Source organism: Bufo gargarizans, chromosome 7, assembly GCF_014858855.1.
Source record: "Bufo gargarizans isolate SCDJY-AF-19 chromosome 7, ASM1485885v1, whole genome shotgun sequence".
Classification (NCBI taxonomy): Eukaryota; Metazoa; Chordata; class Amphibia; order Anura; family Bufonidae; genus Bufo; species Bufo gargarizans.
In genome coordinates, this window is record NC_058086.1 from 114,046,312 (window position 1) to 114,058,766 (window position 12,455).

At 43.5% G+C, this 12,455-nt stretch overlaps 1 protein-coding gene across 1 annotated transcript in view; it reads left to right on the forward strand.

Moving 5' to 3' along the window:
- The window catches only part of TPR (translocated promoter region, nuclear basket protein), a 190,365-nt gene that overhangs the window by 34,956 nt on the left and 142,954 nt on the right, over positions 1-12,455 (forward strand). Inside the window, 1 exon segment of the mRNA XM_044300517.1 lies at positions 515-595. Within this exon segment, the coding sequence (XP_044156452.1) occupies positions 515-595 (81 nt within the window).

Consider the following 12,455-nt stretch of genomic DNA (forward strand, 5'->3'; position numbering starts at 1 on the left):
TAAGTCATCAAATTTTTATTTATTTTAATTATTTTTCTGAGCAGCAAAATACATACGGTTATGTGAATGTACCCTAAAGCCAATACTGAGTGGCATTTACGTCACAATTGTGTGTGAACCCCCCCCCCCCCCGACATTTTTACACTAAAATTCTAATAGATGTCACCAGAAAGTAAATGTGAACAACAAACATTCAATAATCTCCGTTGTAATTGTTGCCTTGAAGATTTACTGCCCTCCTCCCGCAAATCCTTCAGCATTATACAGGCTACAGACTGTTATAGTGAATGGGACTAAGCCCTGCCTCCTTTCAGTTTGATGTCATGCTGGTGCACAGTTATCTCGAACTAAAGATGGTAATGACAGGTCTAAAAGGGCCTCTGTCAGAAATATTTCAAATATGTCACATCCTTCTGACTTTTTTTTTTTTTTTTTTTTTTAAATAAAATGTATTTAATTATTGTGTTTTTAGAGGTTTAATGTGCCTTTTTTAAAGCATGTTTTGCTGTTACAGGCAAAGGAACAGCAAGGAAGTGTGGAAGAAAAGTTTCATAATGAACTCAAAGCGAATATTAAACTTTGTAATCTCTACAAGGTAAGTCTAGTGGTCGGAAATGTTGTTTAGAAATGATCATAGAGCTGCATGTCACACGTGGCCCTGTCCCTTTCCGTATGTTTTAGGGCTGGGATGCTCAACCTGCGGTCCTCAAGCTGTTGTAAAATTACAACTCCCACCATGCTCTTCTGTAGGCTGATAGTTGTAGGCTTTCTGGGAATGATGGGAGTTGTAGTCTTGCAACAGCTGGAGGGCCGCAGGTTGAGCATGCCTGTTTTAGGGCATGTAGACCTCATTGGTGGTTTCTTTTTCAGGTCCTCTGTTTATCAGCACTTTGGATTGCTGCATTGAGACTCTTAAATGAGGCTCTGCAGTAAAAAAATATATTTTGTAATATAGCTGGTCTTCCCAAGATCAGCTATTATTTTGAACAGTTTATCATCTAGGACCCAGAGCAGGTGGAAAAATCATCATATATGGGGTTGTCAAGTTTACCAGAGCAGGATCTGATTCCAATAAAGGTCACATGTTCATTTAATGGGACACTATCTCATGCAACAAATGTTTTTTTGTACTTACTGTAAAATCCCTTTTCTCTTCCATTCATTGGGCGGCACAGGAGAGACCCTAGTTGTAGCTTCTACCACAAGTGACACGAAAGTGTTAGCCCATCCCATTAGCTATACCCTCCTTGTATGGACTAAGCTAAAACTGCTTGTACCAAAGCAGTAAAAGAACCAAAATAACAGAAAAACAAACTGTACCAATGTAGTAACTGTAAGAAACTGAAGAGACAAACGGTGAAAAGTGTTTTGTCTCCTAATGGACAGTTCATTTTTCATCTATGTCTTTGGGTAATACAGGAGAGACAACAAAACCTTTGAAAGCAGTCCCAAGGATGGTAAAAAGATAGGAGGGGGTGCAGTCGGTGAAATGCTGCCTGCAAAGCCATAGATGCATTGGTAGATGCAAAGGTATCCTCCCAGTAACATTTTGTGTAAGTTTACAGAAACGCCCCAAATTTGATCATAAACTGCTGTATGGGAACACCACAGGGCTTAGAAGGGAAGGAGCGCCACATGGCTTTCAAAGAGTAGATGGAATGGATTTCGGTATTGAAAAACACTTTAAAATTTGGAACCGAACTCCAGTCTGAACTGAAGCAGAGTTCCTTGCTAAGTACTAGTGGTTTTCCCCTTTAAAAAAATCTAATGCTTAAGTCATTCAACAAAGTTTTGCATGACTTTGAGAATAACTAAGGCTACTTTCTCACCTGCGTTAGGTGCGGATCAGTCTTGTATCTGCACAGAGTCGCACCTATAATGCAAACGCTAGTATACGTTCAGAACAGATCTGTTTGCATTATGCTTTCAAAAAAAGTCTAAGTCAAAACAGATCCGTCTTGACTTACATTGAAAGTCAATGGGGGACGGATCCGTTTTCAATTGCACAATATTGTCAGTGAAAACAGATCCGTCCCCATTTATTTGCATTGTAAGTCAGGACGGATCCATTTGGCTCAATCGCCAGGCTGACACCAAAACGCTGCAAGCATAGAGTGGAATGGAGGCAGAACGGAGCCAAACTGATGCATCCTGAACAAATCCTTATCCATTCAGAATGCACTGGGGCTGAACTGATTAGTTTTGAACAGTTAGTGAGGTCCTGAAACTGATCTCACAAACGGAATTCAAAACGCCAGTGTGAAAGTAGCGTAACTTCGCCTCATCGTAGACCGTTCATTTGACAGCTGTACGAAGACTGATCTCTGTACAGCATTAATCTGAAGTTTTGAGAGAAGCAACTTCGGATGTAGCACCCGAAGCTTGCTTCGCTCATCACTAGTTTTCGGGCACCACGTTTGAAGATGCATTGAGGTATCCCTGAAGTAAAAACCCACAGAAAGTGACTTCATTTCGGACCCCTCAAGGATTTTATTGAAGCATGTAGTGAATGCATTGACCCACAGAAGTTCCATAGATTATTCATTTATTTTTTTCCCCAATGTTGCTTTATTCCCAGATTGTTCATTATCACAAAGGTCCCCACAATTTCTTACCCATGTTCTAAAATACGACAATGCCCCCTATGTGGTTGTAAACTGCTTTTTGGGCAGACCGCAGGGTTCAGAAGAGAGTACCATGTGCGATTGAGGCCTACTTTGGTGATTTATATAGCAGTGGCAAATAATTGCAGCGGTACTGAGGTTAAGTAAGAAAACTCCTATAAGTGTAGTGCATTCCAAGGGGTGTAGTGAGCCTAGTGACTTAACAGGTGTTTTGCAAAAATGATTTCACAGCAGCTATTTTTGCACAGATGTCATTTCAGTGCCCAGTGTACAACACGGCTCGGGAGTAAAATTACCATGTGCCTTTCAGTCCTAATGTAGTGACATAACTGATTGTAATGACAACTGTAGAGGCTCTGGGGTGAAATAAAAACAAACACAAAAAAACAACCTCCGAGGTGATTTCCTTTTTGGAATTTATGCCCATCAAGATATTAAGGGGTGGAGTGAGCATTGTGACACCACAGGTGTTATGCAGCAATTAATGAGCTGGTTACTGTGCAAAGTGAAAATTCCAAGTTTTCAACAGGGTAAATTACTCTTGCCGGTAATTGGATTTTCTATTAGCCTCCCCAATGGCACTGACAGGAGGGTATCCTTTACCCCTGGACAGGAAACAACACTGGATCTCCCGATCAAAAAAGCCTCCCCTCTTACCTAAGCTAGTTAACCACCTCAGCCCCCCTAGCTGAAACCCCCTTAATGACCAGGCCACTTTTTACACTTCTGCACTACACTACTTTCACCGTTTATTGCTCTGTCATGCAACTTGCCACCCAAATGAATTTTACCTCCTTTTCTTCTCACTAATGGAGCTTTCATTTGGTGGTATTTCATTGCTGCTGACATTTTTACTTTTTTTGTTAATTGAAATTTAACAAATCTTTTGCAAAAAAAAATGACATTTCACTTTCAGTTGTAAAATTCTTCCAAAAAAACTACATCCATATATACATTTTTCGCTAAATTTATTGTTCTACATGTCTTTGATTTTAAAAAAAAATGTTTGGGTAAAAAAAAAAAAAAATGGTTGGGGTAAAAGTTATAGCGTTTACAAACTATGGTACAAAAATGTGAATTTCTGCTTTTTGAAGCAGCTCTGACTTTCTGAGGTTCTACAATGCCCAGACAGTAGAAACCCCCCCCCCCACAAATGACCCCATTTCAGTAAGTAGACACCCTAAGGTATTCGCTGATGGGCATAGTGAGTTCATAGAACTTTTTATTTTTTGTCACAAGTTAGCGGAAAATGATGAATTTTTTATTTTTATTTTTTCCTTACAAAGTCTCATTCCTCTAACTTGTGACAAAAAATAAAAACTTCCATGAACTCACTATGCCCATCATGAGATACCTTGGGGTGTCTTTCCAAAATGGGGTCACTTGTGGGGTAGTTATACTGCCCTGGCATTTTAGGGGCCCAAATGCGTGCAAAGTAGTTTGAAATCAAAATCTCTAAAAAAAAATGCCCTGTGAAATCCGAAAGGTGCTCTTTGGAATGTGGGCCCCTTTGCCCACCTAGGCTGCAAAAAGTGTCATATGTGGTATCGCTGTACTCAGGCGAAGTTGGTGGAATGTGTTTTGGGGTGTCATTTTACATATACCCATGCTGGGTGAGAGAAATATCTCAGCAAAAGTCAACTTTTCCTTTTGTATAAAAAAAAAAAAAAAAAATTGACTTTTGCTGAGATATTGCTCTCACCCAGCATGGGTATATGTAAAATGACACCCCAAAACACATTCCCCAACTTCTCCTGTGTACGGCGATACCACATGTGTGACACTTTCTTGCAGCCTAGATGCGCAAAGGTGCCCAAATTCCTTTTTAGGAGGGGGTTTTTAGACATTTGGATCCCAGACTTCTTCTCACGCTTTAGGTCCCCTAAATAGCCAGGGCAGTATAAATACCCCACATGTGACCCCATTTTGGAAAGAAGACACCCGAAGGTATTCAATGAGGGGCATGCCGAGTTCATAGAAAAAAAAATCTTGGGCACAAGTTAGTGGAAATTGTTTTTTGTTTTTTCCTTCCTTTTTTTTTTTTCCTCAGTCTCCCTTTCCGCTAACTTGGGACAAAAATTTCAATCTTTCATGGACTCAATATGCCCCTCAGCGAATACCTTGGGGTGTCTTCTTTCCAAAATGGTGTCATTTGTGGGGTGTTTGTACTGCCCTGGCATTTGAGGGTCTCCGCAATCATTACATGTATGGCCAGCATTAGGAGTTTCTGCTATTCTCCTTATATTGAGCATACGGGTAATCAGGTTTTTGGGCTGAAAGAAAAAATGAACGGCACAGGTTTCTTCATTCGCATCAATCAATGTGGATGAAAAAAATCTCTGTCCAAAAAGAGGGGAAAGGCATCTGCCAGGACATAGGAGCTCCGCCCAACATCCATACCCACTTAGCTCGTATGCCCTGGCAAACCAGATTTCTCCATTCACATCAATCGATGTGGATGAAAAAATCATTGCCAGGAAGATAGCTAGATATAGCTATATAGTGTTTGCCAAAGCATATGAACACCGCCGCCTCCTCAGCTCATATGCCTCGGAAAACGTATCTTTTACTGCAGAGGAGAAATCTCGTCTTGCAGCACCGCATACACCGACTTGTGTGTAATCTGACAGCGCAATGCTTCTGTCAGAATGCACATCAGTGCTGCAGCTAGTCTATCAGTTGGTCCACCTGGAAGGTAAAAAAAAAACAAAGCAAAAAAGAGAGAACCAGGCTGCAACGCAATAAATTTTATTAACTGTATAATAACTTTTGAACAGAACATATAAACTTTATTTAACTTTTGGAACTGAACGTTAACTTTTTTTCTTACTGGTGTGTGTTTTTTACCTTTTTATAGGACAAACCTCTCCTTCCCCATGGGACAATGTGCAAAGCGCCCAAAGATGTGGCAAAGTGCGTTATGCACTTTGTCCCAGGTGAAAGGAGAGGTTTGCAGCAGCTGTGTGAGAATGGGCCCTAATAGCCCTGTGTGCCTGTCCTGTGAGATGTGATCCCTATGCTAAGTGTACCTGTGTGTGGTACTTCTGGAAACACTCTCCAAACCATAGGGCAGGGTGGTCAGGACAGAAATAGCGGGTGTCACGCCTTATTCCACTCCTGCTACAGACACATCTTTTTTGGGGTGACTGTTGGGTTGAGGTACCGGCAACGACACTGGGGAAATGTCGCTCGTGTAGACGGCTAACTGCACTGGTGGATGGGGCCACGGAACCTCCTGGATACAGGGGGTTCTCGATGATCTCTTCCTGAAATTTGAGGAAGGATCCTGTTCTCCCAGCCTTACTGTAGAGAACAAAACTATTCTATGCAGCCAATTGAATTAAATATACAGACACCTTATACCAGCGTCTGGTGCGTCGGGAAACTAAATACGGAGACAACATCTGGTCATTGAAGTCCACCCCTCCCATGAGCAAATTATAGTCGTGGACACAGAGGGGCTTTTCAATGACTCTGGTTGCTCGCTCAATTTGGATTGTCGTGTCTGCGTGAATGGAGGAGAGCATGTAAATATCACGCTTGTCTCTCGATTTCACCGCGAGCAGTTCTTTGTTACACAAGGCAGCCCTCTCCCCCTTGCAAGACTGGTGGTAACGAGCTGTTGGGGGAAGCCCGCGTGACTAGTTTTAGGAACAAATGCCTCAAGAGGGCCAGAAATTGTCCACATATAGATGGTACCCCTTGCCGAATAAGGGTGACACCAAGTCCCAGACTGTCTTCCCACTGCTCCCCAGGTAGTCGGGGCAACTGACCGGCTCAAGGGTCTGATCTTTACCCTCATAGATCCAAAATTTGTGGGTATAGCCTGTGGCCCTTTCACAGAGCTTATACAATTTTGACCCCATGTTGCTTGGGATGTATTGTTTGAAGCCAAGGTGCCCGGTAAAATGTATTAGGGACTCGTCTACGCAGATGTTTTGCGCGCGCACTTCGCTCAATGAGGCTGATTCTAAATGTCCGCACCGGCGCATCAGACACAGGCCTGTGCGCACGCGCGCGATCTTTGAAAAGGAGGAGGGGGCACTGACTGAGCGAGAGGCGGATTTCTTTACATTCAGGCGGCGCTGAAAGGATCAGGGGAGGAGCTGGGCACCGGCGGCGGCGGGCGGCAGCTTCAGACCCTCAGAAACGCCCTGGGCACCTTATCCAAAGAGATTGACAGGTTACATAAAAGGTATTTTTATCAAAACGAGACGGCGAATTTGTTATAACACCTTTTGTAATCACAAGGGCGGCATGGAGAGAACAATAGTTTTAAAAGGGGGGGTTAGAAAGTGGTGACAGAGTCCCTTTAAGTCCCATGTTGGAATGGTAGAGCATACAGTTGAGATTCTGACTGCATCTTTAAGAAAATTGCTTGACTAATTTTTTTTCTGCCAAGTTTGCATCTAGAAATATACTCAAGGCTGATATCTGCACTTTGAGGGTAGAGGGTTTGAGACCCTTCTACCCCAACTGTAGGAAAACTAAAATAATCGAACATTTGGAAGGGAATTTTGACAATCTTTTGCTTTTTATAGGCAAGAAAGGCCTTCCAGGTCCTAAGAAATTTTTGTTGTCACGGCTTTCTTACCTTTTAGTATAGTGGCAATTACTGGATCAGAGAGGCCATTTCCTTTCAAAGCTAGGCGTTCAATCTCCAAGCAGTCAATTTGTGTTGAGACACTCTGGGGTGGTAAATCAGACCCTGAAATAAAAGATTTGAGATTTGCTGGTAGAGTCCAGTATTCCTCTCCTGACAGATTGATAAGCAGGGAAAACCAGGCTCTTCTTAGCCAGTAAGGAGCTATCATAATTGCCTGCTCCTGTTCTTCAACCACTTTCATTAGGGTTCTCGGAATTAAGCTTAAGGGAGGAGGGGGGGGGGGGGCGCATATAGCAGCCCCTTTGGCCTTGGGTGAGATAGGGCATCTCAAATCTCTGGCTGGTCTTGTGGGACAGAACAAAATCTCTGTACCTTCCTGTTGCCCCGATCTGCAAATAAGTTCAGGATTGGAATGCCCCATTTTGCTGTGATCAGTTGGAATACATCGGGACCCAATTTTTAAGAAGTCGCTTCCTGGTACTTCTAGGCAGAGGAAGGTTCAAGTTGCAGAATCGGACCTTATGGAGTCAGATTCAGAGTAGGAGGGTGTATTAGAAAGTTCAGATTCCTCTTCTGAACATCTTACGGGAAGGCCCCTGTTTAAAGTAGAAGACACGGTCCTTCTACTAAGTGATAAGGTCCACTATGGAGCTAGGAGAAAAGGAAGACTAAAGACAGGAGTTAATGTTTGACAGTCCGAAGCCAAGAAAGGCGAGAATGTTCCCTATTCGGGACGGTGTTAAGGAGTTGATGAGGGAATGGTGTAAACCCAATTTTTTTTTGTTCCCAGATCAGTTGAGTGAAATTGCCCTTTTAATGATCAAGACATCTCGGTCTGGCAGGAGGGTCCTAAAGTCTATGTTCCAGTTGCAAAAGTTAATTTAAAAAAATCAGCGCTGCGGTTTGAGGATCTGGGTTCCCTTAAGGATCCGATGGATGAAAGTGCAGACACCTATCTTAAAAGAATTGGGAAGCATCTCCATCTTTTAAGCCAAATATTGCTATGGCTTCTGTTGCTAGATTGCTTAAAGTCTGGTTAGGGAAGTTAGTCTTGTATTGCTAACAGAACCACAAGGGATCAGCTGCTGGAAGCAATACCTACAATGTTAAAAGCTGTAGACTTCATTTCGGATACGTTGGCTGATGCTCTAAGGTTATCTGCTAGAGCAGCGGCATTATCAAACTCCGCCAGATCCCTTTGGCTGAAGGAATAGAAGGGAGATTTGTCTTCCAAGTTGTGTGCCCTTCCTTGCCAGGGAAGTTTTTGTTATTTTGTTCTTTTTATTCGGTCCAGCTTTGGATGACACATAAGACAAAGCGTCTGATAGAAAAATGGGATTCCCGGTGCCCATCTTTCCTAAGAGGCGGCCATTTCGGGTTAGAGATAAGAGATGAGGCTAGATCCCAAAAGAAAGGCAATGAGAGGAGAAGAAATAAATCAAGAAGCCTTTCCCCCCCCCAAGCCACGTTTTTACAATGTTTCTAAGCAATGATGCCGGGGCTCGGGTAGGGGTTGACTGTCTTTATATTTTCAAGCCTGGTGAAATATTACATCAAGTGCCTGGGTAAAAGATAAGGAAGTATAACGACAAGATCTCAACTACTAAAAAGCTTTTTTTTTTCCAGATACTAGTGAAAGCCCTTTCTTTCAGCAGTACACTTAAAAGGTTCAGAGAACTCCCAAGCAAACTTCCTAAGCAGGCACAAGTTCAGTCAGGGAGAATGGTGCCTTTGCCAGGGGGTGTTCAGCCAGATAGTGCTTCTGAGGGGGGACCCTGTATATAGAACTTTTTGCTTCCAGAAAAAAACAAGAAATGCAAGTTTTTTTTTTTTTTTTTTTTTTTTTTTTTTTTTCTTCCTCCCCCTCAACCCAGAGGATCAGGCCCAAAGGATAGATGCACTGTCTCAACCTTGGGACAGAGGTCTGGTTTATGCTTTTCCACCCGTCAATCATTTAACCAGAGTAATCCATAAAATAAGGAGGGAGGAGGCAACGGTAATCTTAATAGCCCCCTATTGGCTGAAAAGTGTTTTACTTGGTTAAGGATACTTCCAGAGAGGGAGGATTTGCTATTCCAGGGGCTCCTTCGTCATCCTGAGATAGGGAAGCTTTGTTTAGCGGCCTGGATATTGAAGGAATTCCTTAAATCCAAGGGTCTGTCAGAACTGGTAGTAGACTCTCCTAGCCAGCAGGAAAGTTACCTCCAATATTTGAGCATTTGGAAAACCTTTATGGGGTATGCAGGCTCAGATTTGGATCTAAGATTTTTGCAGGAAGGTCTCAATTAAAAATTAAGACCCAGCACGTTAAAGGTTCAAGTCTCTGCCTTGAGTGTTTTGATTGACTGTAGTTTGGCATTGCATCCGTGGCTCAAACTGTTCATAAAGGCGTCCATCAGATTAAATCCTTCTGTTTAAACCCAGATCATCTCCCTGGGATTTTAATATTCTTTCCATGCTGACCCAAAGTCCTTTTGAACCTTTAGACTCCCTTTCTATGAAGATGTTGTCTTAAAAGACAACCTTTCTTGTGGCCATTACATCAGCCAGACGGGTAGAAGAGATTTCAGCCATATCTGCTTCCCATCCTTATACCTCGATCTTGGAAGACAGGGTTGTTTTTAGTCTAGATCCTGCCTTTCTCCCGAAGGTTTCCAATTTTTCACAGGTCTCAGGAAATTATTTTACCCTCCTTCTGCCAAAATCCCAGAAATGTAGGAGTAGAGGTTCCATACAGGTTAGGTGACCTAAATCTGTCATTATGTTTCTGATGGAAGTTTTAACTTGCAAAATTGAGATCTTTTGATATATGGTCAACTGCTTAGTCTAAATGAAGCAGCAGCTAGTCTTCTGTTTTTTTTCCTGCTAATAGGAAGTTGTCTGGACAGGGTATTATGAGAATCCCCTGTAAATGGAGGTAACCTGTCGCCTCGGATATTACCTTTAAGAAGATTCTTGGAGCAGAGGATAGTCCAAAGGGAAGGGTCTGGAATTGGAAATGTTAAAGGGTTTCTACCACTTCGTTTTCACATAATTAGCTTTTGGACACTAGCGATCCGCTAGTGTCTGCTCTGCCAAACAATCCTAATATAATAGCTTTTGGGGCAGCCGTTTCGCTAAAAAAAAAGCACTTATATTGATATGCTAATTACCCTCTAGGTGCTATGGGGGCGTCATTAGCACCTAGAGGATCGCTCTACCTTCACAAAATGCCGCTGCCCAGCGCGGCGTCCCTCCAGCCCGCCCATCTCCTCCGGAATGCGATCAAGCGGACGGATTCTCGCCCATGCGTGTCTGTATTCGGCGCATGTGCAGTGAATGTCTGAGCAGGGATTGTGGCCCAGACTTTAAAACATTGGATCCTGTACAGACTGGCTCTCTTTAGGGTCTTCTATATCCATAGTAGCCCTTATTGTTTTCAGAAGACCCTTGCGATTTCTTCTGGAAGGAATAACTGTCTTCCATAAGTCTTCAGAGGAGACAGAGCTGTCATCACGGCTTTCACCTTCATCAATAATCAATTTATATCATTGGGAACTGTGGGATTTGAGAGGTGGATGCCTGCAGGGACAAGAGAGGTAGTCTTGACCCCACCGTCGCATTTACTTTCTCTCTAATCCTATTTCTCATGGAGTCCAGAAATGAGGGAGACTTCTACTTTCTCTGTGCATTTTACACAGTGACTTTTTGAACTTGAAGACAAAGGGCTTTCTGCATGTGCCAATAAAAATTCTGGGCTTTCTGCATGTATTTCTCTCCCTAAAATCTGCACAAGCTTACTTGAGAGGAGGCTTACTGGGCTGATGGCGCTGGAACCAGGATCCACAGGCTGCATCCTCCTGAGTCGACATGCTGCAGCAGGGAAAAAAATGCCAGTGGAGAAGATTGTGGCTCTGTTCTTTTTAAAGAGTGACATCATGACTTGCTCTGCAACGATACATCGTGATCTAATCCAGTTTCTGGAACCACCTCCTCCCTAGAGAAGGCCCCACCTGTAATGACGCTTGCTGCCTCGAATCCATAACCCCACCCCTTACTCCAAAGGTGGGAGAAGGGAGACACAGCATCCTCAGAGCCTCCGACCTGTGCAGTAGCCCTCTTAGCCTGGTGAAATGGTAAGGCTGTGCGATATTATTCTTGGTGGTAGCATGAGCGTCTGTGCTATCGGTGAACAGGAAAAGACACTGGCTTAGGTAAGGGGAGAAGGCCTTTTTAATCTGGACTCAGTGTTGTTTCCTGTCCAGGGGGTGGGGGATACCCTCCTGTCAATGCTGTTGGGGAGGTGCCGTGGAAAATTAAATTTCAGTGCCCACTCTGCCCAATATCCTGTGCCAAGCAGGAGCCATCTAAGATGCACACTGCCTTTTTAAATTGTTAGGTGGGTTCTACTGGGTACTGAAATGCCATACATGTGGTTGTAAACTGCTGTTTGGTTACACTGCAGGGTTCAGAACGGAAAGACCACCTTTAGGCTCTTTCAGTGAAGGTTTTGATGGACTGGTTGAACAGCCTCTGGGCACCAGTAGTTTGTTTCTTGCCATATTTATCATTGTGGGGTACATATATGGTTGGACAATAAACCGGTATTAACGATATACTGCGGTATTAAGAAACTGATGTCTCCATTTCTTAATTACCGCAGTATTTTAGTTATGTCATAGGGGCAGACATACATCAGTGCTAAATGCCTCAAATGTCCAGCGCACATTACAGTCGGCACAGTGGAGGAGTCCCTCCCCTCTGTGATCTGGCTGCTGCTGCGCCACCAATGAGAAGGTAATAGTGAGGAGGAGGGTTGGGGCTCTGGCCGCTGCGCCACCAATGAGAATTACCGTCAATACAAATATAGACTGCGGATGCCAGCCATATCACATACCTGGCACCTGGTCTCAATGACTGGAATCGGTGATCCCGCGAACCGAGGCAATTTACATCTCAAATGCAGCACCTGAGGGGTTAATTGGTGGTTTCCCTTTCATTGAGGCTGAGTGCTGGCTGTGTGATATAGCTTGCACCCGCAGTCTATTTCTATTATGGCGTTTATAAATTATAATCATTGGTGGCGCAGTGCACCCAAGCCCCCTAGTATTATAATCGGTGGTAGTGGCCACAGGGTCCCCTCTCCTCTTCATTGGTGGTGCAGTGGTAGCTTCTGATCGCAGCCCCAGCAGTGAAATCTCAGGGCTCAGATCGGTTACCATGGCAGCCGTGACGCTACTAAAGCC